Raw genomic sequence first — 27,186 nt, forward strand, 5'->3', positions numbered from 1 at the left:
AAAGACTACCGCTGGTGTTAAATAGCAAGTGTTTACGTGTCAAAAGAATCTCATTATAAAAATCCCTGCCTGTTAGGGCGACCTGGTTATTACCGCTCTAACGTGTCAGCAGCACAGCGTAGAGCTGGAATGGTGCATACTCCGGCCCCGACGAGGCATGAGCCGCACAAACACAAGTCTGTGCATGCGGAGCGGCACACGATCTGACAAAAATACAGGGTATAATAGGATGATGCAGTAAAAGAGGACGGGCCGGGGAGAGCGGCTCTTCCAGTCCCAGAGAGCATGCAGCCATGTGAAAAGTCAAAATGGCTTTTGCAGAGAGTAAGGGAATCTTTCTTTATACTTATATAAGAGGAAGGCCCTGAGCCTTTCTCCTTTCCCTAACACGCATACAAAGACACTCAGCATAAATGTGGTCACATAGCCATGTATACACGATCAACCGATTTTTTTGGAGGGGGGTGGGGGGGGAGAATCCGCCTAGGGAAGCTCTGATCCAACCATCCGGTTCAGATGCAGGCAGGGGCGCTGCTATTAATCAGAGCTCATCGTGTACTCTACAACAGCAGTAGCTGTTGGCGCGCTGGCAGGTGAACAATGCTGAATGAACGCTGATGAAGGATTCTGGGTCGCCTCTGGGTTATCGCGCCAAACTATGCATGTGTGCAGTTATTTTTGGCCGGGACCTATTCCCATAGCTTCTCCAAAACAAGGCCTTAGGTGAAATTACGTACACAGGGTGTTTGACTGAGATATCGCTAGCTGGCGCTACTCAATGCTCATCCAATGAGGAAGATGTCAATGCAATGACTCATCCACGCTGACAGGTTTAATACTGAATTCAGAATACGAGCGTGTGAAGCGTTTTTGGACGTCCAGACGGAATCCCTCTGCACATTGTTAGAATAACCATTAGGCAAATTCCTTGCAAAAAAGGATTCCCACCCCTTAAACTACTTTATGTTTTTGCCCCATTACAAGCTTTAATGATTGAATTTGTACGTGCTCAACAACATGGGGCAGCGCACACTTGTGGAGCACAAGGAAATCTACAGGCTGACATTCTTCTTTTATTTTTATTCCTCAAGCTCACCAAAGAATTTGATTTAGGACTTTGACTAGGCCCTTCAAACACAGGAATTCAGTCTACACTCTTCATTGGTAGCTCTGGCTGTATGTTTAAGGTTGTAGTCCTACTGGAAGTTGGAGCTCCACCCCGATCACAAGACTTGTTTCTCCTAGCCGTGTATTTCATTCCCCTCCATCCCACAGCATGATGCTGCCACTGCAATGTTTTACAGTGGAAAACGCACTGTTAGCGTTCCCCGACTCATAGCCTTTTTACATTGTAGGTTTATATTTTGGTCTCGTCGGACCACGGCACCTTCATCCGCACGTTTTTGCCGTGACCCGGGGCAAGGTTAAATTACACACAGGTGACTAACAAGACGTAAATTGGTTGCGAAGGAGTTTATTAAAGTAAACCCAGAGGCACCTCCCGCTTTCAGGTAAAACATTTTGAGAACCATGTTTTCATTTTCTCCTTCCACTTCACTGTCATTCAGAGCTGTGCATGGGTGCATCATATGATCCATAAATAATAGGTTGCAGGTTGAGCGCGTAAAGAAACAACACGTGAAAATGTTCGGAGTCTGCGTTGCCTTATCGGCGCTTCCTCTCCTCACATGTGCAGAAAAGAAGAACTTCTTGAACTCAGCTTTGCCTCCTTCCATCCCTGCCTTGTTGTTGGGCCAACTGGCCCCTTCCTGCTGACTCATGCATTCATAACAAACAGATACCATTGCATAATATGATTATTAATGCAACTTAATCATATACGATTTCCGTTGAAAGTCCTAATCTGCATGAAATCCCTAACAAGACAACTCCCCTCCTTTTGGACAAGTTGACAGCAGAGCTTCAGGCGCAGCATTAGCTGCACACAGCACACGTACCTCTTATCTGCGCAGGCATTAAACACTGCTACTGCCCGCGTTTTTGTTTCCTTTTTTTTTTTTTTTTTTCATTCGAAGTGCAGAACGGGATGGGACAGAAGTGGAGACAAGCGGAGGGGAAGGGGAAAAAGCGATGAAAGTGTAGCAGCGGAGCAGAAACGCAGAGCAGAGGAGAAACTGGGGGAGAAATCCATTTAAATGTAAGGGAGAAAAGAGGCGTCAGCATTAGCAGCTAATCCACTGCAGTGAGAATGCTTTCTCTCTGCCTGCGGCCTCAAGGCTTCAGTCGTCATCATAACAGGAAGAGGGTAACATACACTTTACTGTATCCCAAACAGCACATCCAAGCTAGACAGCCTTGTGAGAGAAAAACCATTAGCCTGCAGTGCAACCAAGATATCGATCTGAAACCGTGCCGTGCCGTTTTTTTTGCTCACTGTTGATGTTTCCCATTCGTGTTTTATGAGCATCCGGATTTGGCCGATATGAACACAACAGCGGCATTAAAACAAGCATCTCGTTTGAATCTTAGCTTTTGCTTCTCTCGCCTTTCGAGCACACGCTGGATTTTTTTTTTTTCTCCTTCTCCTCAGCGTTGCATGTCCATGTTCGCAGCCCCCAGGGGAGGGCCATGACAAAGGGAGCATCTCTCTTCCCTTCTCTCCCACCCCTTTTTTTCTCTCTTTTCACCCACACACTTTCTCTATTTAGCTCATGCTTAAAAAGGCTGCCTAAAGATAGAAGCAAAGGAGCTGAACGGGAGCCAGCCGAATGTCATAGCAACAACGTGCCGCGGTTCACAAATACAATTTAGATCAGGAGGAAGAGAAAAGTTCTAATCAAAGTCGAAACGCAAGCAGTCTCATTTCCTCAAGGACACGGCTTACTCGGTTTCAGTCCAAAGACGTGGCAGCCGTGAGAAGCTGACAGTACGGGCTCATAATCTGCCACTTCCACAGACAGCATCACCGTTGTGACAATGAGCTGCCTATGTTACTCTGTCTTCCTCGGGTACACATCATGAGTCGTTTCCATTTACTTCCCGTTAAAGAACATGTAACCTCAGCCTGCATACTTTCGTGACATTGCAGACATAATGTACTTCTATACGTCTGAGCATGCACGTGTATATTTGAGGGGAGCATTGAGGATGTTGAAGAAAAAAAGACAACCATCGGAAGCAGAGAATCGGCTTTTGGTGACTAAACAATGGAATCAATGTGGGATCTATGCATTAAAGGTTTCACAGACAGGCAACCTGGACTCAGCCGAATAACTCTTCCCTCCCCTGCCAGGGATGCTTTAGAAAATCTTTGCATCTCCTTCCACTGGAGTTCCCTAGAGGCCACTTGCACATCAAAGCGTCGACTCTGAAATGCCCCGATTTGCTTCCTGTGTAGCATTATTCTGGCATCTACTGCAGCTCATTTTTACACAGCTGACGTAGACACAGTCTTGTAGATGCGCCGCCTTACAAAAGTCTCGACATCCTGTTAATTTTTTCCCCCGCATTTTGTCACAAACCTCAATGTATTTTATTGGGGTTTCATATAAAAATAAATAAAACAAACGCTGCTTTTCAAAGCAGTGCATTGCTGTGAAGCGGATGGATACGATTAAAGATAAAAACGTAAATAGATTCCAAATAAAAACCTGAAAAGTGAGGCACGCGTTTACATTTCGCCACCGCCTTTTCTCTGAAGCCCCGAAATAAACTTCTGAGGAGACAGCAAACAGATGGGAGAGGCTGGTCTGGTCAGGATGAGACTGAAACTGAACTTTTTGTCCTGAATGCAAACTAACACTGAACATCCCCCTAAAAAACACCATTCCATTGGCTGAAAACACGGTGGGCGGCAGCATCGTGCTCTGGTGGTGCTTTTCTTCAGCAGATACACTAAAGCTGGTCAGAGGTGATGGGAGATGGATGTAGTGAAATATTGGAAAACCCTTGAAGAAAACCAATTAGGAGGCAGAAGACTTGAGACGTGGGTGGGGGTTTGACTTCCAGCCCGACTACGAGCCTGAATATCCAGACAGAGCTATAATGGATGGTTTAGATCAGGGGTCACCAACATGGTGCCCGCGGGCACCAGGTAGCGCCCAAGGACCACATGTGGTGCCCTCCAGCCGATTCTAGAAATTGCACAACCCTCCAATGAGCAGCACCTAAAACGTTTTATTGTTGCTGTTCCTTTGTATCACACTTGCATTTCTATAGATTAAATGACAATATGTAATAAAAACGATCAAAAACATGTTTAGTTTACATAAAGAGCTCTCACTCCTCTAGTTCAAAGATCAGTACTGGTTGCTCTTTGTATGACACAGTACCAATGAAGCAGCTCTCAGGTTTTGACAGGTTGGTTTGAACCAAAGAGTATCCGTGTGTTAGAACTACACAGTCAAAGTCCAGAACTAAATTTAACAGAAAATCCTTGGCAAAAAAAATTCAATTGCTGTTCATGACCGTCTTCCTCTGCGACAGACTGGCAACCTGTCCAGGGTGAACCCCGCCTCTCGCCCATTGACAGCTGGAGATAGGCACCAGCAACCCCTCATGACCCGGACAGGGATAGACGTGCTAGAAAATGGATGGATGGATGGACCCTCTTCCTCTAATCTGAATAGATCTGAGCTATTTTTGCACAGATTGGGGAAAAAACGATTTGCAGCTGTAATAGCAGCAAAATGTGGTCCTACTATTGACACACCACAGCAAATTTGTCTGTATGAAATTTACTCGAATTGAAGAACATTTGGTCCCTCTCAAAAATAATTTCTTCAATCTTGGTAAGTTTTACTCTGACAAATTTCCTGCGAAGGCAGCTGAAGGTAAACACCTGAGGTCTTTTTTGAATTTTCATTCGTAAGAAGAACACTAAAAAACCACGTACCCTGGTCCTCCCACCGTGCAGTTATCCTACTTTGTGTTAATCGGTTGTGGTTTGGGGATGAAATGTGACAAAAAAGTGGAAACGTTAATACTTCCCACTGTATTTCTAAACATATATTAGCCTATATATATATTAGCCTATATATATTGTTATTATTATTATTATTATTATTATTATTATTATTATGAAATAATAATAATCATAATAATAATAAGCCACTTTTCCCTTAGATTTCATAACAAATGTGTAACTCTGAATGTCAGAAATGTAGGCATTGATGCCATAGAGGTAAATTAACCCACATTTGGACCTTTTGGGCAAATCAGCCTCTTCCTTATTTTATAAAACGCCCACTAAAGCCTTTTTAGCACTCACTTGCTATTTTTGCAAGAAATAACCTCATGGCGTTATCCTTGCATCCGGCAGACCTTGGTATCGCACGTAAGAAAAGTGGCTTAAATGTAGACTAAATAAAGCTGCCTTTCTCTGCAAGGTGGTGTGAGACGGGTGCGTCTGACTCACTATGTTGACCTGAAGTGGTTCTGACCCGGGTCTTAGCAGCCTCTTCCTCCTGCAGCTGGTGGAGCCTCCAGACCTCAGGCGCACAGACGAGGACGACTGGCCCATGTCCGCTGGTGTGAGGCGCACAGAAAGACAGGGAAAGAATTAAGAGGACGCATGCAAATCAGTCGACCGATTCACCGCGGACAAGAATGTGCATTATTACCTGACGTAGGCAGGAGCAAAGCCAAGGCAGTGAGGGTGCTGGGGGGAAGAGGCAGGGAGCGACACCGCTGCAGAGATGCCCTTTGCGGGGGCTCTAGTGGTGACACTCCCGGAGGGCGAGACAAGGCCTAGAGGGTACTGAGTAGTTAGGACATATGTTCCACATACTGCTACTGAACGCTAATTCACACACACACACACACTGTTCTGCCCTTCACCTTAAAATAAACCTTCCTCTCTGCCTTGTCCCCCTTTTTTTTTTCTTCTTCTTCTTTTTTTTTTCTTTTTTTTTGCTGCAAATTTAAGTATTTCACATCCGGCAACTCTATTCTGGTGCACCGCCCGGCCTCCGCGCACGCTCCGCGGCAAAAGCCACGAGAGGCCGTGCATCATGCCAAGCGGGCCGTTCTCTCAGGTTAAAATGGACCGACTCCGAGTTAGGCCAATGAGAGGTGAAGCTTATGGGAGCGATGAGGCAGAAAATTGGCCACAGAGAAAGGCTGGCGAGTGAGGGAGGGAGAGACAGAGAAGGCAAAAAGAAAGAAAAGGAGAAGGGACCCGGTCAGACGGAGGCGAGGGGGGGAAAAAAAAAAAAAAGAGAAGGGAAGTTAAACGAGGGAAAAGCAACGTTCAGAAATGAAGGCCTCTGGAAATGAGGCAGAGCATGCAGGCATTGTTGCAACTAACAGCGAGCGGTATATAAATACTAGGTTAGCGCTGGGCTGCCCTTCAAGGCCCGGAGAGTGTGTTTGATTCATTACAAACTTGCTCTATATTTACCAGTGAGCTGGTGGAGTCCAACTAGTGAGCCTTGGCCATCCTACTTCCACCTTGACATACAGTATACTCCCATACAAATGCGGACGCTTGTGTTTACTTGCTGATTTACGGCAATACCTGACTTTTGTTGTGCAGAAATGAACCGTGCTTTTCGACATCTTACTCTGTGAGGCAGCTCCGTCGACTGCGTCTCTCGAGTAACACTGCTCTCTATGACAGAACAAGGCCTGGAGCGCGCGGCCATCCGTCTCTGCCCCGGGGAGTGCAGCATGGTGGCGGCGGGCCTGCGTCTCAGCCGAGGCAGGGAGCCCACCTCGCTGTAATGGCCGTAGAGCTCTCGTTCTGGGCTGGGCCTCCACAGGTCCAGGACGGCCGAGGCGGGTCGGGGGCGCTGGAGCAGCCGCCTGTGAGGCACAGAGGTCTTCTCTGTGCTAGACTGGGGCACGGCTTGTCCGGGCTGCCTCACACTGCCGCCTGTCTTGCTGGCAATCTGCTCACACAGCTGGGATTTGGCAAAGACACTCAGCAGTTTGGCCCACATACAAGCGCAACAATGCATTTCTTGTGCAAGGGGGATGAGGAAAACACCGTCTGCAGCTTTGACAAGCTATATGCTTCATATTTCTTCGCGAAGGAAATTCCATCAGCCGCCGCTGCATGTCTTTGCTTGCCGTTTATGCGCAGGCGGCCAGGTAAGACAAACTGATTGGCAGTCAAATTGAGTTGAAGACACAGAATAGTACTTTTTTTTTTAACCAGGAGGTAATTATTAAGGAAGGGTTATAAATAATGCATATGTTCCGTTTCTTTACTTAATCATGATGAAAGGTCAAAACAAAACGTTTGGCAGCCTGTTTGTGTCCCTCAAACCAGATTTGGAAACAGGTTTTGACACATACACTACATCTACAAGTTGCATCAAACCACAGGAGGCTTTCTAAGTTCTGGTCTTTCCTGCTCCAGCTGTTAGCAGCGCATCAAATATGAATCAGTAAACTGGGTCCTGCGTTGGAGACTGTCTGCATTTGGTGCCAGCGTGCATACCCTTTATTTAAATAGATATGCTCAGATGTTTTCGATGGGAAATCCGCGATTGAGCAAAAGTGCTGCGAACAATCTATACAGTGCCTAGCAAACATCCATCCCCCTTGAAGTTCAAATGGAATCCACTTTTGCAACCAACGTTTAGGTGCTTTTCCGTAATCTCTCAGTCGACTGTAATGGAATGTGAGGATCTATACATGCCAGACACACCCCGTGCCCCCGGGGGGCAAATCCCCAGCAGTCTTTGGGGCACCAGGTCACCACTCCACATCACAGGGGAGTGCAAAAATTACTTATCATTATTATTATTGTCTTTTTTTCTAGCCACAATTCCACCAAGCCCATATATGTTGAGCTGAGCATGTGATTGATAGGTGTCTCGCTAACAGATTTGCACACCTATCCTGAGTTATGGACCTCTGGAGCTCCTCCAAAGTTACCATGGACCTCTTTGCTGCTTCTCCTATTAATTCTCTCATTTATCAGCCTTTCAGTTTAGATGAGAAATTAAAATTAATTAATTAATTAATTAAAAAATTAATTTAATTAAAATTAAAATGAATTAATTAAAAGTATAAAAATTACTTATATAATGTAATAGTATAAGAGTGACATTTGGAGGTATTGGCTCCTCTGGATTTTATTTAACGGTATCAGATTAAAGGGGCTAAATGTAAAGCCTTTAGAAAATCATTTATCACAATCTTTCCACTTAACAACCATGCCGTACTTTGTCTTCATCTGTGATATAAAATCTCAACAAAACGCATTGAAGGTTGTGGTTGGAAAAAGGAAAAAGGCAGAAAATTTCAAGGGGGTATGAATACTATTGCAAGACACTGTATTTAAGTTTTCAGCCTCCAATACATCACCTAATTAAATCCAATACATCACCTAATGATCTTGAGTAGTTTTTTTTTTTTTTAAAGCAACATTGGTTCAAAAAGATTCGCTATGAATAAAAAGATTACACGCTAAACAAAAACAATTTAATGACAGAATTAAAAAAAAAGTAATTTAGATTAAAGAGCTTTCACGTAGAGAGCTGACCCCAATCTAGATATTAAGGTGGAACCCTGCTTGAATGATTGTGGGAGACAAGATTAGCACTTTTCCCAAAACAAAACGCTCCTAAAGCCATTGCCTCTGCATAATAAACCCCTATAAAAGTGTGCTGAGTATTGAGATGTCATATCTCGTTTAGTCAGAAGCTGAGGCTAACGTGTCCTGACTCGTTGGGATGACTAGGAGGGAGATGACTAATTCTGAGAAGGGGAGGCCGCCGTCATGAGGCGCTGACGTCACCTCTGGGGCTGCTGCAGCCCAACACTGCAGGCTCTATGGGGAATGTAGGCTTTTCTTTCTTTTTCTTTTTTTTTTTTTTTTTTTGCTGGCTACACAAGGCTGGCCAAACAGGGAAGGACAAACTTTTGTAACATGGTGTTTTTTTTTTGTTGTTGTCTTTACTGTAACCGCTTTTCTCCAACAGATGGGGCAAAAGGACAACATGAGGGCTGCTATCTAACACCTATCTTTATAGCCACTCCGGACCGTATCACCAAAGACATCAGTAACAGCTCTGAGAACGTTTTTACACTCTCGGTCGCCGGTGGTTGTTTTTAATAAGCAAAAGAATGACCATGGTTTAGGCAGTTACATAAATGAACTTCTGAGCTCTGGTGCTGTAATTACATGACACATGCTTCTGGGAAAGTTAATGAAATGAAAAATGCCTGCAATGAAATGTGGTTATGGAATAAATAGCCAACACATCACACACGGACTTGTCATTCTCTTAATGGGAATTGAAATACAACAGCGTGTTAACCAAAACAAATGAGTGACTTCTCTGACAAACGCATTGCTAGAAAACTAGTCTGTTACTTTTTTTGTTTGCTTTTTACTTACCTTGAAAATTTCTTCAGTAGAATCTGAGGCTGTCATGCTATTGGTTGTGCTCTCTTTATCACCTTGTTGTGATTGGACATTCATATCCTGTACTTGGTGGGAGTCAAGAAGAGCATCCCTGGAATCCTGCTCATTTCCTTTCTGTCCCCCTACCTTTTCCTCCGGACAGAGGCCGTTCAGCTGATCCCGCGCAGCATCAGCTTCAGACTCTGTGTTTAAACTCGAATCCCCAATGTGATTCTCTACTACAGCCGTGGATTTGTGGTTTGTCACGTTGTCCGTGTTCTGCAGGCCGTTGACAGCCTGGGATCCCGAAGAAGCTCTAAAGGCCTTCAGGACAACTTTGGGGGAGTGTCCACCAGTAGCGGGCGCTGGAGTCTCACTGTCTAAGCTCCTGCGGTGCGAGGAGTTTGCGGGCATCGGCGACGATTCTGTAGCTTGGGGTTTCGAAGATCCTTCATTGCGCAGACTCAGAGAAACGCTGTGAACGTTGTCGACTGAACGCTGCGGGGCCCGCGGGGTGGTCATCGGTGTCCTCTCGCCCTCTGGAGGAGAGAAGGACCGGGATGTCGTCCGCCATTTTCTGGCGGATTCGGCGACGCTGTTAAAAAATTTAAAAAGACCACCGAAGTGTCCCTTAGTGTCCGAGGGTTTCGGGGGTGGCGGCTGATAGTCTCTGACGCTCTCAAAGTCTACAGACCCAAAGTCCGAGTCCACTGTTTTGTCCAGCGAGGGTAGCTCAGAGTCGAAGCTTCTCTCCGAGTACACGGGATTGCTTTTCCCCAAGAGGGAAATCCTCCTAAGGTAACTCCACACATCTTTGTGCCTCCTACCGCCACTACGGTGGCTTCTAGGGCCACTTCTAATGGCGGGCTCCTCGCAGTCTGCGCTGATCTTGTTACAGCTGTTTGAGTTGTTGTTGCTCCTTTTGGTGTAGGACACTCTTTCAGAAGGTTTACAGCCGTTCTGGACGACAGCCTCTCCTGTAACAGCGGGCTGATGGGCATCTACTGGCGCAGAGAGGTCAAGCTCTTCAAATGAGCAGTCAAAGTCTAAGGTATAGCCAGCATACGAATGCCTCTTCCCTCTGTTTCGGAGGGCGTCTTTGCTGGTCGGCGGCGGCGTGCCGATGTCGTGGCAGAAAGAGTCCTCGTCCACCAGGGAGCCGGTGAACTTGGCAGTGGAAAACTTCCCTGTTTTCCCTCTGAACACGCCGGGGGATTTTAGCTTCTTAAAAGACCGGACTTTGTCTGCAAACGAGAGTTTAGGGATGGACGCCTCCCCGGGCAAGATCATGGAATGGGGCCTCCTTTCCAGCTCCGAGACAGCTCGCTTTCTGTTTAAGATGCGCCAGATGCCCCCCGTGGCACGGGCCCTCCGGTTGACCTCCTGTCTGTCCTTGACAGGGGTCTGAGAGGAGGCGGCTTGGCTCTCTTTCTGCACCTCAACAGGCCCCAGCCCTGTCTCCTGAATGCAAACGCTGCCCGTCTCGTTCTCCACATCCAGAGAAACGTTGAACACTCGGTTGACAAACCCATTAGGGTTGCTGCTCTCTGAGGCAGGGCTGTCTGTCTGTTCCATCCTCTCTCATTCTACAGTGTCAGCTATCAGCTCCGGTGAACATCATGTTTAGGTCCTCTCGCTTTTTTTTCCCAAACACCTGGAGGAGCAGAAGCACATTTTTATTCAGCAATCGGACGTTAAACTGACAACACTGTCATTTCATATACGCTGTTTCACTTTTAACTTGCACAGGGTACCCGGAAACACGTGGTAATGAATGCCAAACACGAAAATGTAAGGGGAGTGCAATCAGTCTGAAAGCTGTATTTTACCCCATAGGTCAAATATTGAAGGATACCTGATGTTAAGATTATCACAGTGAAAAAGCTAGATTGTGATTCTCAAACAGGGACTTCTGTACCTCAAGTCAGCACCAGCTGCCACCCTCCACCCCCCCTGCATCATATTTGGTACCAATTATCCAAAGTAATTATTTGAGATACAGTCCCCGTCCCCCGTTTAACCGTGAGGCTGCGTTGTCATGGAAACACTCACTACAGGGATGACTGGTTATTTCAGACCTGCTTCTGCTGTGACATCATCGCACGACTAAGATAAGCTCCTTTTGAGGATGATGCTGCGTTCTACCCGACCACATGCTAATTACCCATGTTTGGTAAGCCCTGTGATGTATGGGGAGCATTTCACATAGCGGAGGCCTTCGGCATACATCACTTTTGCTGCGCGCGTTCTGAAGCAAACAAATTTCAAAGATTCTGGCCTGTTAATTGGGTGTCCCAAATCACATCAGATCCTTTTAATTGGGAATGTTTTGTTCCGTGCCATAAATACAAAGTTATACAAAGGTGTGAAAACATTTGTACACAGGAACAGATAGCTAGATACAAAGATCATATTTTTCACATTTTGTCACATTATAACTACGATTTTAATGTATTTTATTGGAATTTTATGTGCATTTGTATTCATCTTGCTATCACCTCTGATCAGCTTCCTTGCCCCCACCGACGACAGGCTTCTTGTCTGCCTGTCTGATTAATGCTCATCCTGCTTGACCCTTAGGGGGACTGCCGTATGTTGGTTTGCTTGCCGTTGTACCATACCCTTGCCCCTTTTGGAAAATGAATTAAACGGTGCTCCTTAAATTGTTAAAAACTTGGCATATTGTTTTTGAACCTAACACTGCTTTAAGCAACCTCATACCTAGACAATCCTTGCCTTGTCTGTTGTGTTCCTTCATCTTCCTGATGATTTTTTTTTTTTTTTTTTTGGTCCTCTAACAACCATTTAGGGCCTACACAAAACAGCTGGGCTGGAACTGAGATTAAATTAAAGAAGATATACTCTATGTATATGTATATGTCTTCTAAGGCCATATGGATGTGCTTGATTTTATTTAGAGATACCAGAGAAACAGGGCTGAACACAAATTACTTAATACATTTGCATTTTTTCAATAGCAACAAAAGAGCTTGTATTTTATTTGCCCTTTCACCTCCCAATTAAGAGCTGCTTTGAGTTGGCCTGTCAAATAAGACACAAATGAAATACAAAAGTTCAAGCGGTATGAATACTTTTTAAAGCACTATAATATAAATGTGTTTGACAACAGAATATGGTTTGTCTCACAGAAACCTGGCTACAAGAGGACTACGTTAGTATAAATGAGTCAACTCCCTCCAATTATTCAAATTTCCACATTCCCAGATCTGTGGGAAGAGGAGGAGGAGTGGCAACTATCTTTCAGTCTGATTTATTAATTAGTCCCAGGCCAATTAATAACTACAGTTCTTTTGAACATTTAACCCTCAGTTTCCCTCATCCAAGCTGCAAAGCAATAAAACCTCTTCTGTTTGTTGTTTTGTATCGTCCACCAGGCCCTTACACTCAGTTTTTGGATGAGTTGTCAGATTTCTTATCTGATTTGGTGTTAAATACTGATAAGGCTATTATAGTGGGTGATTTTAACATCCATGTTGACACAGAATGTGATAACCTTAGTGTAGCCTTTAAAACTATCCTAGATTCAATTGGTTTTGCTCAAAATGTGCATGAACCGACGCACTCTCGGCTCCATACTTTAGACCTTGTTCTGACATATGGCATTGATTGTGAAGAATTAACAGTATTTCCTCACAACCCTGTCCTATCTGATCATTTTTTAATAACATTTGAGTTTAATCTAACTGAGTTCTCCACCCCCAAAAGAGGGTTCCATTATAGTAGATCTTTATCGGATAATGCTGTATCAAAACTTAAAGAGTCTGTCCCCTTTTTAATATCCTCCGTATTGCAGAAATGCCCTGCAGATAGCAGCAATGTTGTTTCTTCCAATTCACAAATAGATGTCTTTGTAAACGGTATGACTTCGTCATTGCGTTCTGCATTAGACAATGTAGCTCCCTTGAAAAAGAAGGTGATTATTCACAGGAAGCTGGCTCCTTGGTTTAATTCAGAGCTGCGTTCCTTGAAGCACAATGTTAGGAAATTGGAGAGAAAATGGCGCTCTACACACCAAGAGGAATCCTACCTAATCTGGAAGAACAGTCTATTGTTGTATAACAAGACCCTTCGCAGAGCTAGAGCAGCATATTTTTCATCATTAATTGAGGAGAATAAGAATAATCCTAGATTTCTCTTCAGTACAGTTGCCAAACTTACTCAGAGCCACAGCTCTGTTGATCCATCCATTCCCTTAGCTCTTAGCAGTAATGATTTTATGGGATTCTTCATAAATAAAATTGATTCCATTAAAAATAAAATAATTGGCATCCTCCCAAACATGATTACCTCATCCTCAGTAAGTGAGGCAGCATTGGAGGAATCCTTAGAACCTGCGCAGTGTCTGAACTGTTTAAAAGCAGTAGAGCTTTCTGAGCTATCTAAAATTTTAGCTTCATCTAAACCTTCTACCTGTATGTTAGACCCAATCCCAACCAAGTTGTTTAAGGAGGTATTCCCTCTGATTAGTGGTCCTATTTTAGACATGATTAATGTATCCTTGGTAAATGGATATGTACCACAGGCTTTTAAAGTAGCTGTTATTAAACCTTTACTTAAGAAACCATCTCTTGATCAAGATGAGTTAGTAAATTACAGACCTATATCTAATCTTCTTTTCTTATCTAAAATTCTTGAGAAAGTAGTTGCTAATCAACTATGTGAACATTTACAAAGTAATGACCTACTTGAGGAGTTTCAGTCAGGCTTCAGAGCTCATCATAGCACTGAAACAGCTCTGGTGAAGGTCACTAATGATATTCTCATGGCCTCAGATAATGGACTTGTGTCTATACTTGTCCTGTTAGATCTCAGTGCTGCATTTGATACAGTTGATCACAATATTCTCCTACAAAGACTTGAGCATACTGTAGGGATTAAGGGAAAAGCATTAGGCTGGTTTAAATCTTATCTGTCGGACAGATTCCAGTTTGTTCATGTTAATAATAAATCTTCCTCAAACTCTAGGGTCACTTGTGGAGTACCACAGGGTTCAGTCCTTGGACCAATTCTATTTACTATATATATGCTTCCGATTGGCAAAATTATCAGACAGCATGGGATTAATTTCCACTGTTATGCTGATGACACTCAGCTATATTTATCCATAAATCCTGATGAATCCAATCAGTTACTTCGACTGCAGTCATGTCTTGATGACATCAAAAGCTGGATGACTTTAAATTTCCTGCATTTAAATTCTGACAAGACAGAAGTTGTAATCTTTGGGCCAGAGTCTTCAAAAAATAAAGTTCTTAATCAATCCCTTAATCTGGATGGCATTAACTTGGCCTCTGGTAATAAAGTTAAAAATCTTGGTGTTGTTTTCGACCAAGACATGTCATTTAAATCCCATATTAAACAGGTTTCCAGAGTTTCCTTTTTTCACCTCCGGAATATCGCCAAAATTAGAAACATTCTGTCCAGGAGTGATGCTGAAAAACTAGTCCATGCATTTGTTACTTCAAGGCTGGACTATTGTAATTCTTTACTATCAGGAAGTCCACAAAATGCAGTTCGAAGTCTTCAGCTGATTCAAAATGCTGCGGCAAGAGTTCTGATGAAAATCAACAAGAGGGATCATATTTCTCCAATTTTAGCTTCCCTTCATTGGCTTCCTGTTAAATCAAGAATAGAATTTAAAATTCTCCTTCTAACGTATAAAGCCCTTAATAATCAAGCTCCACCATATATCAGAGCTCTGATTACCCCGTATGTTCCTAACAGAGCACTTCGCTCTCAGACTGCAGGTCTGCTGCTGGTTCCTAGAGTCTCTAAAAGTAGAATGGGAGGCAGATCCTTTAGCTATCAGGCTCCTCTCCTGTGGAACCAACTCCCAGTTTTGGTCCGTGAGGCAGACACCCTATCTATTTTTAAGACTAATGTTAAAACTTTCCTTTTTGACAAAGCTTATAGTTAGAGTGGCTCATACCCTGAGCTATCTCTATAGTTGTGCTGTGATAGGCCTAGGCTGCTGGAGGACATCAGGGTCTAATTTTCTCACTCTACTGATTTCTACTGTTCTTCAGTCTACTGTTCTCCAGTTTTGCATTGTATTACATTGAAATGACTGTCGTCATTTCAGCTTTTAACTTTTTGCTCTCTCTCTTTTTCTTCATAGTAGGTACACCTGGTCTGGCGTTCTGTTAACTGTGACATCATCCAGAGAAGACGGCTCACCCGCTACTACCATCTAATGTAGAACAGATTACTAGATCAATGTGTGCTTCTGTGCTTGTTTGTCTGTCTTGTTGTGTCTCTGTTCTGTCTTCTGTAACCCCAGTCGGTCGAGGCAGATGACCGTTCATACTGAGCCCGGTTCTGCCGGAGGTTTTTCCTTCCCGTTAATGGGTGGTTTTTCTTCCCACTGTCGCTTCATGCTTGCTCAGTATGAGGGATTGCAGCAAAGCCATGTACAATGCAGACGACTCTCCCTGTGGCTCTACGGTTCCCCAGGAGTGACTGCTGCTTGTCGGGACTTTGATGCAATCAACTGGTTTCCTTATATAGGACATTTTTGACCAATCTGTATAATCTGACCCAATCTGTATAATATGATTGAACTTGACTTTGTAAAGTGCCTTGAGATGACATGTTTCATGATTTGGCGCTATATAAATAAAATTGAATTGAATTGAATTGAAATATATATATTTTTTAATTAAATTCTATTAGGGCTTGTGTTTTGTCATGCCAACCATAGAGTGCCACTGGCCCTTAACCAGAACCTCTTTTCAAAGGTTTCTGGAAGCACACCTGTTTCTAAGAGTTGGAGAAAAGAGAGAACCTAAAGAAAAAGAGAGGCTTTCATTCCGTATTGTTTATCTGCATCATAATACATAGAACAAAATTAATAAAATGTAGCTAAGTGACACAAAAGCCTTAATGGGCTATTCTATCAACAGATGGAATATTGCATGTGGCTGCTCGAAGCTCTCATTTCAATGGTTGAGAAGCAAAAATGACATAAGAAGATCAGAATTCATCACAAGATCTACAGAGCTCAGCACATGGTGCAAGACATTCATAGGCACCCCTCAGATAATACACACCCAAAACATGTCAGAAAACCAGAGCAGTTTTTGGAGCAGTGCCCTTTGGAGTTATAAATCAAAAATTCCTGGGTTGATTTGAAGCACTCAAACGTGACATGTCATGGGATTGCAGTGAGTGTGAAGACGTGTGTGAAAATAGAGACCGCAAGGTGAATTATGAGTTATGTAAGGATACATTTGATTGATAATGCCCCAAAATATGCTTTTAAAAGACAAAAAAGTCAAAGCAGTGGAATAGCCTTTAGTTCACTCTCCGAAAACAAAGCTGAAGGCATAAAAACCCCCACAAACGAACTGCTGCTGAAGCAGGAAGGGTTTGGCAAAGCTTCACAAAGGAGGAAAGCCATTCTTTTGATGATGTTTGTGGGCTTCATACTTATGCCAGTCACAGCCTGCATGGGTTCTGGACAAAGCATTAAAACAGACATTGTTTTTTGGTTAATGTGCTCCAATTACACCCAAGAAAAAGCAGCTATGGTGTGGCAATTTAATCTGTAGCTGAAAAGACCTTTTAATAAAAGCTGAATGTGAAGCGCACACAGAGCCGCCCTAAGGCAGATATCTGCAACTGGTTGGAGTTACTTGCTGGCCCTTTAAGAATGCTTGAAATTTCACAGGGCAAGTTAAAAATGTGCCTGTTGTGAAAAAGAATATAAACACAAAAGCAATTTACTTGCTCAAAAATAGCATTGTTGTATAAAGCTACGGAACTTTAAAGATTGAATTTCTTTTAAGATGGTAAGGCATCCACTTTGTTTTTGGACCTTGAACTTTGATTGGCCGAAACAAACTACAGTTTATACAAAATTAAAAAATAATAATTCTGACACAGTTATCACATGCATTTAGGATATTACCTATCTATATTACCCGTATTACCATTCAAAAGGAAGAAAGATTCAAGCTTCACAAAAAATTTGAGATTCTTAAAAAAAATCTGAACTATTCCTTTAGGTGTTCATTGTTGGCTCACTATTAACTTTAAAACAAGCTGTGGTGAATGCCTATTGGAAAAGAGATCCAACGTGAATAGTAGAAACAGACACAAGGGTTGCTTTGATGGCTGGTGGACAATGAGCTTAAATGGACATTGGGGGCTCACTGGAGACCAAGGGGCCCTTGGGCCAAGTAAAGCTTTGGGCAGGCTCTGTTACAGCTGCATTCAGTCAGTTTTTAAACGTCACAATTAATTATTTTAATAGTTCACAGCTATAATAAACTTTATTTCGAACAATAAGGTAACATATCACTAAACGTACATTACAAACGAATAATTAGAGTATATGGCTACAAAGTGCATTTTGATTATCTGATAAGTTTTTTGCCGTCAATGTTACAAAAAAACATTTAACGCGCATCCACTAACTAAAAAAAAAAAAGAAGAAAAAAAAGCTAAATAAAGTTGGTATTTTTTTTCTGCCTCTGTTTCGTTGGGCGTCTATTTCTCCACATTTGTCGGGAATGTTGCGTTTGTAAACATTCTCGTTGACGCAATTTACCAACTTCAGTAGTACGTTTCCTAAACGCTGACACTGTGCCGTCTCTTCCGAGGACATTTCTATAACTGAGAAACATTGATAAACTATATCCCCGTGGGGGGAATACGGCAGAGCGTGATTTTGTTTTACTAAACTAAAGGCAAAAAATGAAGTTCCAGCGGTGGACTCACCCGCAGCACAACTCCGCCGACTTTACCAGGGCATCTCCGCCGCTGTCCCGTAACGTCGCTAGGTTAGACACCGCCTGAACACTGGTTGAAGTCAGCCACTGCCTAACTTTCAGTCCGCCTGTAAAAAAAAAAAAAAAAAAAAAAAAAAAAGCCGGATGTATTATTGTAGACAGCGACTCCCTTTATTCCTCCCGGCTCACATGTGCTTTGGTTTGTACGTACGCCCGTAAAACTTCGTCAGCTTTCATCTGATGTGGAGAAACTCCCCGACTTTAGACGACGCGGTGAACTCTTGCCCCATAAAGTTCCTGCAAATGCCGACAACTCTGATTTGTGATAAAGCGCTCTTGCAAACACACACACACAGCACACACTTCGTCTTCCTCTCTCTTTTGTCTATCTCTCTCACACACGTAGACTCATATCCCCCTCAAACTGTTCAGTGGAAATTAGTTATATCGGCCAGAGCCGGTCAAAAGTTGACTAAGGCCCAAAGCAGAATGTACTTTGGGGCCTCGCTTGCTTTAAAGCCCACCACAGACTTATTTTGTTTGTACTATTTATTTATTTATTTATTTTGATTTTTGCATTCTACATTTATCACAACTACAATTACAGGAGAGCCAGAAGTATATTTGAAATGACTTTTTGAATGTGCTCATTAAAAATAAATAGCCTACGTTAATAAAATAAAAACTACTAGTCGGACTTTTCTGTAACAGTAAAGAATCATGTCATGGTCAGTTATTGAATTAATTTTCCATGTTTTCTATTCCTTGATTTTTAATCAAGATAAAATATATACTCTAGTGACATCGCTTATGACAAATCAAATTATTGAGGTACATTTACTATGGTATTTTCCTCTTTAGTCATGTGTTTTCTTTTAAACCTTTTATTTTGTATAATATTTATATTGTATTTGAATTTGAAGAAAGAGAGAAGTTGCTCAGATAACCAGGAGTAGCACGCAGCGCCTTGTGAAAGTATTCACCCCCTTGAGTTTTGACTTTTTTTTCTTATACTCCAACATATAATTTGATTGCTTTTTATTATCTTATTTGATGTGATGGACCCACATAAAACGGTTGAAGTGGGTGACAATAAATAATCATTATTTTTAAAAAAGAAAATAAATTGCCACTCCTTTGCTATGAAGCCCCTAAAGAGTTCTGGTTCAACAAATCAGCTCCAGAAGTCACATAATTAGTGAAATGTTGTCCACGTGTGCTCAATCTAAGCGTCTCGTGACCTGTCGGTATAAACACACACAGAGGCTGCAGCACCACCAAGCAAGATGCGCCACACCATTAAGAAAAGGGAGCTCTCCAAACAAGTCAGGGACATATTTGTTGATAAATACAAGTCAGGGTGAGGCTCTAATAAAATGTCAAAGTCTTTGATGTTCCCCTGGAGCACCATCAGATCCATCATCTTCAAATGGAAAGCACTTGTTCGCACAACAACCCTGCTAAGAGACAACCGCTCACCAGAAGCCTCAACCAAGTACAAGATACTTGGTTGAGGCTTGGGGGGGGAGGCTGAACAGTTGTGCATGTTGATTTTTTTCTTTTATTTTGTCCTATTTGTTGCTTGCTGCACAATAATAATAATAATAATAATAATAATAATAATAATAATAATAATAATAATAATAATAATAATAATAATAATAAAACAATAACCATAGTTTATTCAAAATTGTAAGCATGTTCTGTAAATGAAATCGTGCAAACGCTCAAGCAATCCATTTTAATTCCAGGACGTGAGGCCACAAAACATGAAATATGCTAAGGGGGTGAAAACCTTTGCAAGGCACAAATCCCATAACCGTTTCTGTTAGTACAACGTAATGTGGTTTTTATGACTGACAAATATGCATGGAAAGCAAGCGCATGAAAAAAACAAAAAACAAACAGTCATTACAGTTAATATCTTGAAGATTAACGTCATCAACATTTGCTTCATTTTTACTATCCGTGGCAGGACTCATCGTGGCTCAACAAGTAAGGTTGAACCCCTTGTCGTTCACAATGTTTACTGATGCCAGCTGCTCAGCTCAATTCTTGTGCCTCGTCTTGAGATCTCATTGTCCCAAACACACAGAAAGCAAAATAGGCTGTTTAATTTAATTGTTTTAAAGAATTTATCATCCAGCTTGGTCATGGTGCCAGGATGTGATTAACAATTGAAATATAATTCATACAACCCACTTCAGACTGCCCAACTGTCTTGCTGAGATGGGTTATATAGGAAGTCCAAATGAGACAAGAACCCCCTGTGAGCCCACTTACTACCTATCCATATAGGATCGTATATATATATATATATATATATATATATATATATATATATATATATATATATATATATATATATATATAAGTTTTATCCTACTTTTTAGTATGTGTTCTTAGCCAGCCAGCAGGGGGCCCTGAGCAGTAGTAATCCCTGCATATATGATAGATCAGCCCTGATTTTAGTTAAACAAAGTAACTTGCTTATAGATTTTAAACATTGCACCTTGAACAACCCATACAAAGCTTTTTATTTGCCTCTAAACTCATTTTTATCCCTCCAGTCCTTTAGAAGAAAATCCCCCCCATCCATTTCCCACTTTTTTTTTTTTTTTAGAAAAAGTCAGCTTGAAGTTTTGTTCATGGAATTATGAGACAGACATGCCTGAAGAGGCAGTGAAAACAAGTTATTGACTGAACCCTGGCCTCGCTCGCTGATATTCCTTTGGGATTTTGTCTGAATGTGAAAATCCTTCTATTGAAATGATACAATGGGGGAGAGGGAGCTCTGGGAGGGAGGGAGCAGGGGGGGAGAAGTGAAGGAATTCTGAAAAACTAAACAGCTCCCGTGCTCCATCGCCCTGAAAGAGGAGATGGTGGAAGAGGTGGCCTAAATTTAAACATTTCCTCTTTGTCCTGTTTTGAGCCCATTGTCATCGCATGGCGTTCTCCCCTCTTGCACAGGAAGGAGTGGATCTGACATCAACGCTCTCAGGCTGACAATGCCAGGAAGTCTGTCTCACTGTATGTAAATATCTCCGGGTGTCTATGCTTCCCTTGCTTGCCCGCGGAGGGGCTCTCCGCTCCTGCGTGGCCCCTCTCCGCCAGAGCAGCTATCAGACACTGGAGGGTGCGCTGGCAGACGTTGTGGCGAGATTGTGGCGATTTACGCGCCACGCTCCCCTGATATTTCACTAGCAAACGCCGTTGCTCCTCTCAACGTCTTCATCCAATAACTTGTCTATGATGGAACATTTTTAGCGTATGGTCCTGTAATGGTCTGGTTTCTCATTCAAACAAATCAATAAAAGTGTTTTTGCTAAATATTTAATACTGTTTTTGCTTTTGTGGTCATTTTCGGTCACTGTTTAACTTTGAGTTAGTTGGGTGCTCTCGGGTCTCCGCGCCTCTCAACAACCAACATCCAGAAATCGAGCAGTTGCTTCTTCTTCTGGTGAAGTTGGGTCGCTTATTAACCGCTGCCCAAACTGGGTTAGTAGAATGTGCTCCTTTGGGCTGTTTTTAACCAAGCACCTCTTAGGGTTTACTCACTCACTTCCTCAGAAGGCCAAGTAGTCTTCCTGCCGACATCCTGGCACAAACGGGCCAGGTGTTCCACCGAAGGGTTCTGCATCATCGAATGAAACGGCTAATTAGCAAGTGAACATATCCGTTTTCGTGAAACAGAAAGCTGCGCCAAGCAACCTTAATGCAAGATCAACCAAGAAAAATGCGTTTTGTCGAGGCATACGTCACTTATTTCTTACTACTTCTTATTTACCGCTTCCTTACTGCTTATTTACTACGTGAGGGTCGAACATGCCGAACACGGCCCTTTGAAACCATGTCATCGGCCTCTCAATTTCAGAACAATCGGCCCCTTTCCTCCCTTTCCTCTGATACGGCCTGTTCTCCGCAGGCTCGGCGGAGATTACCGGAGACAAACACTGGCCCCGAGTTAAGGCCCAGCTGTAATTATTTCACCAGTCTTTGTCAAAGCCGTTGAGTGAAAACAGGCTGCCGTGAAAAAGCCAGCCAGCCACGCGGGGAGGGAGGGAGGGAGGGAAGAGACGCGAGGGGATGGGAATGGTTTGGCTGGCGGTGGGGGTCAGATATGTTGTGATATCAAATGAAAGGGGCTTACAAAAGCCTGGGAACTGCGTTCAGGAGCTGTGAAACCCATGTGAGAACAGCTGGGAGGTCAGCTGAGTCTGGTTTTTCGGTGCAGGTGTTTGGGAACGCTGAGGCAGAAACGGCCGGGGCGGAATTTTACCACATGTTCTCCGACTGGGAGAAATTCCCTCATTCCCGTCTTCCTTTGGGGGCGGCAGAAGTTAGGAAATGCTTTCGGCATGCACATGCGTCTTTATATGCTGAGATATCTAAGAGCTTATTAGGCCACTTTTGTTCTAAACAAAAAAAAAAAAAGGGATCCAGGTAGTACTTGGCTCTGGTGGCAGAAAAGAGTTTGGATCACACTGACATTCCTGACATTCTCGCCTGACTGACCTGCATACTTTCCTGGCTTGGCTGCACATGGCACAGCGCTCCCCGCGAGCACGCGCACACACACACACACACACACACACACACACACACACACACACACACACACACACACACACACACACACACTAACACAACTCTGAACGGTCCACACTTTGACATCTGACTCTTTGATCCCAGCTCCTAATCATTTTCGGGTCAATCAATCAGTTTGGGCTTTCCGTAAACCACCCACCTACCGAAGCTCAGGCGAGGGCTGGAGCAAGTGGAAAGTTGCTGCATGTTTTTTTCAGTAATAAGGCAACGTGTCCTAAAACAAAACTTATCAACCAGCCCATCTGAGAGACAGCAGGAGGGAAAGAAGGAAATAGGAAGAGGGGAGAGAAAGGAGGGAGCAATGCCTGTTTGCGAGTGTGTGTGTGTGTGTGTGTGTGTGTGTTGGGCATTCTGCTGGGGATTTTCAGCTTTTATCAGAAGGAATCTAAAAACAGGAAGGCGGGTTCCAATAAACAAGAGGAGGGGAAGAGAACTGCAGTTCTACTTCCTGTTTCGGAGCAAGGGAGGAAACAGCAGATTTTTGAGGAATTCAAATCAGAACACTCCACAAAAACCTACATCATAAAGAAAAGAAAATACATATGCTGAATATGATCAAATACAGAGGGGAATAAACGGTTGTGTGTGTGTGTGTGTGTGTGTGTGTGAGGGTGGGGGGGGGGTGGGGGGGCTCTGTGTAACAAGGTTTTTCTCTTGCCTCTTTCAAGAAATCTCGAAAACGATGAGGCAGAGTTTTCCTCCCCTCTCACCAACTCTGTATCTTCCTCTACAAGCCCACGGGCAGATCCAAACTTGGCTGTGTTTGTGGGTCAGCATCAGTAACAAAGAAGCAGCCCGTCGCTGCAGCTTCTTCAGGAAGCGTCTGAGGGGGGGCGGGGGGGGGGGGGACCCAGGGGACCTTCGTGATAAAGGGCGGGACAACAGTCAGGAGAAGAGACATTTAGCTGCTGAGAACAAAAAGAGAGAAAACTTTTATTTTTATTTTTTTTTGATCATCCTGTCGTCTTCTCAGTGGGACACAACGTCAGTCTGACAGGGGAAAAGAAGGTTAGCATCTGAGGAGAGATAGGAGATAATTAGTTCTGTGATTGAAAACAAACGTGTCTGCTGTTAACTAAGTTGTCTTGCGTAAAGCTTTTTTTTTTTTAAAGGTTTGTTCCTTTTATCTCCTTGATGAATGTTGACCTCTGACCGCATCATTGTGTCTGTTTAGAGGTGGTTTAGCCGCACAATTCAAGCGGTGGCCATCTTTTACCATGGATGGCTCAATAGATAAATCTCTGGGATGTGTTAGGATCCATGGTTTGTGCAATTTTCAGATCAAATTTTTCCCATTTCAGTTCACTTTTCTACCCATTTTTAATAGAACTGCAACACTCAGGTACGTCTAGAAAAGATGTAATATTGTGTAGAAGTGCAATTTTTTTTGCCAGCCATTTTAGAAAGAGAAACAGTTATTTTATAGAGATCAATTACACATAGAGTAAAAAATATTTCAAGCTTTTATTTCTTGTCATTTTGATGGTGATGGCTTAGAGGTAAAGAAAACCCAAAATCTCAGAAAATTAGAATATCACATTGGATCAATCACAAAATAATGTTTTAAGCCCAAATGTCAGGATTCTAAAAAAATCTGTCCACTTCTATGCGCTCTACACTTGGTTGGGCCTCGTCTTGCATGGCTTACCGCATTAATGCGGCATGGCATGGAGGCCATCAGCCTATGGTTCTGCGTAGGTGTTCAGGAAGCCCAGGTTGCTTTGATGACTGCCTTCAGGTCATCTGCCTTGTTGGGTCTGGTGTCTCTCTTCCTCTTGACAACAGCCCAGAGATTTTCTATGGGGTTCCGGTCAGGGGAGTCTGCTGGCCAATCAAGAACAGGAACACCACAGTCACTGAACCAGCTTTGGTACCTTTGGCAGTGTGGGCAGGTGCTGAGTCCTGCTGGAAAATAAAATCAGCGTCTCCATTAAGCTCATCTGCAGAGAGAAGCATGAAGTGCTCTAGAATTTCCTGGTATTCAACTGCATTGACTGTGGGAAAAAACAGTGGACCAACACCAGCAGATGTGAGTCATGTCCAGCATGACTAACTTCGTGCTGGACTTCAAGCAACGTGGATCCTAGGGCTCTTCACTCTACCTCGAGACTCTTGGACATTGATTTCCAAATGAAATGCAGAATTTCTTTCACCTGAAAGCGGGACTTTGGACCATTAAACAACCGTCCAGATCCTTTTCTCCTTAGCCCATGTAAGATACTTCTGACATTGTCTCTGGTTCAGAAGTGGCTTGACATGAGGAATCTGGCATTCACAGCCCATGTCTATAATTGGGTTGTGTGTGGTGGCTCATGATGCAGTGACTCCCCAGGGATGCAATTCTCTGTGTTGTTGTTACACCTTTTTTGTACCGCACTTCTTCCTTCCACTCAATTTTCTGTTAATATGCTTGGATACAGAACTCTGTGAACAACCAGCTTCTTCAGCAAAGACATTTTGTGGCTTACCCTCCTCGTGAGAGTGTGTCATTGTCTGTCTTTTGGACATCTGTTCAGTCAGCAGTTTTCCCCATCATTGTGTTGCCTTCTGACCCAGTGAGAGAGAGAGAGACATCATCCAAAGGGTTTCCAATAATTAACTTTTTCACTGTACTGTAGTTTTCTGAGACACTGAATTTTGGGTTTTTATCATCTGTAAGCCACAATCATCAAAATTCCAAGAAACTAAAGCCTGAAACCTATCACTGTATAATGACTCTATATGATATAGGATTTTAATGTTATTAGATGTTAATAAATATCGCAGCTTTACTGAAATATTATATTTTTTATCTATCTATCTATCTATCTATCTATCTATCTATCTATCTATCTATCTATCTATCTATCTATCTATCTATCTATCTATCTATCTATCTATCTATCTATCTATCTATCTATCTATCTATCTATCTATCTATCTATCTATCTATCTATCTATCTATCTATCTATCTATCTATCTATCTAACTAGTTGTGTGTGTGTACAAAGTTCAAAAGTGCACACACACACACACACACACACACACACACACACACACACACACACACACACACACACACACACACACACACACACACACACACACCATGGACTGAGTGAAGGAGAGAGCAATTGAAGTCAAGACGAATGAAAAGAGGGATATAAAAATGGAAAGATGCAAAGACAAAGGAAGGAAAGAAAGAAAGGATTGTGGGAAGGTGGTTGGAAAGAAAGAAAGAAACGACAGAAAGGACAGAAAGAAAGAACAGAAAATAACGTGGGGGGAGAAAGACAGATGGAAAAAACAAGGAAAAAACAAGAAAGAAAGAAAACCTGACTGGATTAAGGAAAAACGTGACAGAGGGAAGAGAAGCATAAAGGAACAAAAGAAAAGAACTAAAGAAAGAAAAGAAAGATTGATAAAAAAAACAAGAGTGGAAAGCAGAGGAAAGGATGGAAGGAAATAATTAATATAAGAAGGGAGGATAAATCATTTAAATACCAAAATTATCCAGACTGTATAGGAACCCTGCTGGTGATCTTTATTCTGAGACGGTTCCCTTCAGGCTGTATTGTTTCCCAGTTGGATGTAAAAGGCAAAGGTTCAGTCTCACCAGCCTGTTGATTCAAATAAGCAGTCCTCATAAATTCCTTCAAGACATTCCCGGCATGTCTGCTATTAATCTGCTTTTCACGCTTAGAACCACATACAGCTATTTTGGTAAAGATTTATTTGAATATGAGATTGTGTTCAAGTAGAATTTCTCCAATTTGTCCAAAGTTTTGTCAAAGAGTGTTTGAAGCAGAAATACAAGTGAGTGAAGGGAGACATCTAGAGGCGACGGATAAAACTGTTCATTATTACCTACAGGATCAAGAAACGCACACTGCTCATTTTTATCTTAAAGGGATGATATAAATGGAGATTGTTTCATAATTGTGTGAATCAAATTTCTTGTGACTCGACCTATTAATATGCTGTTGTTGTATGAGCATCCTGTTTGAAGCGTTTCAAACTCAAAGCTGCAGTAATGACCCCCCTCCACGTGGTGGCGCTCCAGCTCTTCCAAAGAACCTACAATGGCTCTCACTCAAGGTGATCCGTGTATTTTGAAGGCAAGCCTTTATTATTAAAAATCCGAATGAGCGTGCATTGGGGAATAGGGCGCGTATTTCAGGAATGATACCACACAGGCAAATTTGGTTTTCATGGGAATCAAGTTTCATAAAAAATGAAACTGAAGGAACTTATCAAAAATGATAAAGTGAAATTGATCAAATTTGCTCGGAGGATTTTAATTAACCGGTGGAGCCCCTAGGTTTAGTTCACTCTCTGATTGAATTATTGGCTACTGTAGGACAGGCTCAATGAGAAACCTCCACCAAAGCTGATAACGGGCTGGGATTGTGCTCTGCAACAGAATTTTGGTCCAGTGCTAATGACTGTGGTGGCCTAAGGCGTGAGGCACCTCACTCTGTCATGGAGGTGTAGTTACACAAGCAGCGACTTTTCAGGTTCCAGGCT

The 27,186-nt window shown here is 42.7% G+C and overlaps 1 protein-coding gene across 5 annotated transcripts in view; it reads right to left on the reverse strand.

Annotated features, from left to right (window-relative positions):
• Nucleotides 1-18,465, reverse strand: part of LOC105931278 (rho guanine nucleotide exchange factor 9) — a 73,781-nt gene extending 55,316 nt beyond the window's left edge. Inside the window, exons 1-6 of one of the 5 annotated variants that reach the window (XM_036127019.1) lie at nucleotides 18,284-18,464; nucleotides 18,062-18,179; nucleotides 9,314-10,973; nucleotides 6,525-6,863; nucleotides 5,583-5,709; nucleotides 5,378-5,487 (exon numbers count right to left, since the gene is read on the reverse strand). In XM_036127019.1, the coding sequence (XP_035982912.1) occupies nucleotides 5,378-5,487; nucleotides 5,583-5,709; nucleotides 6,525-6,863; nucleotides 9,314-10,894 (2,157 nt within the window). In that variant the 5' untranslated portion in view covers nucleotides 10,895-10,973; nucleotides 18,062-18,179; nucleotides 18,284-18,464. Of the gene's footprint in view, nucleotides 1-5,377; nucleotides 5,488-5,582; nucleotides 5,710-6,524; nucleotides 6,864-9,313; nucleotides 10,974-18,061; nucleotides 18,180-18,283 lie in introns of all 5 variants that reach the window. The other 4 variants (XM_036127020.1, XM_036127021.1, XM_036127022.1 and 1 more) reach the window with 4 other exon arrangements.
• Nucleotides 18,466-27,186: the final 8,721 nt, after the last annotated feature.

This window comes from Fundulus heteroclitus, chromosome 23, assembly GCF_011125445.2.
Source record: "Fundulus heteroclitus isolate FHET01 chromosome 23, MU-UCD_Fhet_4.1, whole genome shotgun sequence".
In the NCBI taxonomy this organism is placed as follows: domain Eukaryota; kingdom Metazoa; phylum Chordata; class Actinopteri; order Cyprinodontiformes; family Fundulidae; genus Fundulus; species Fundulus heteroclitus.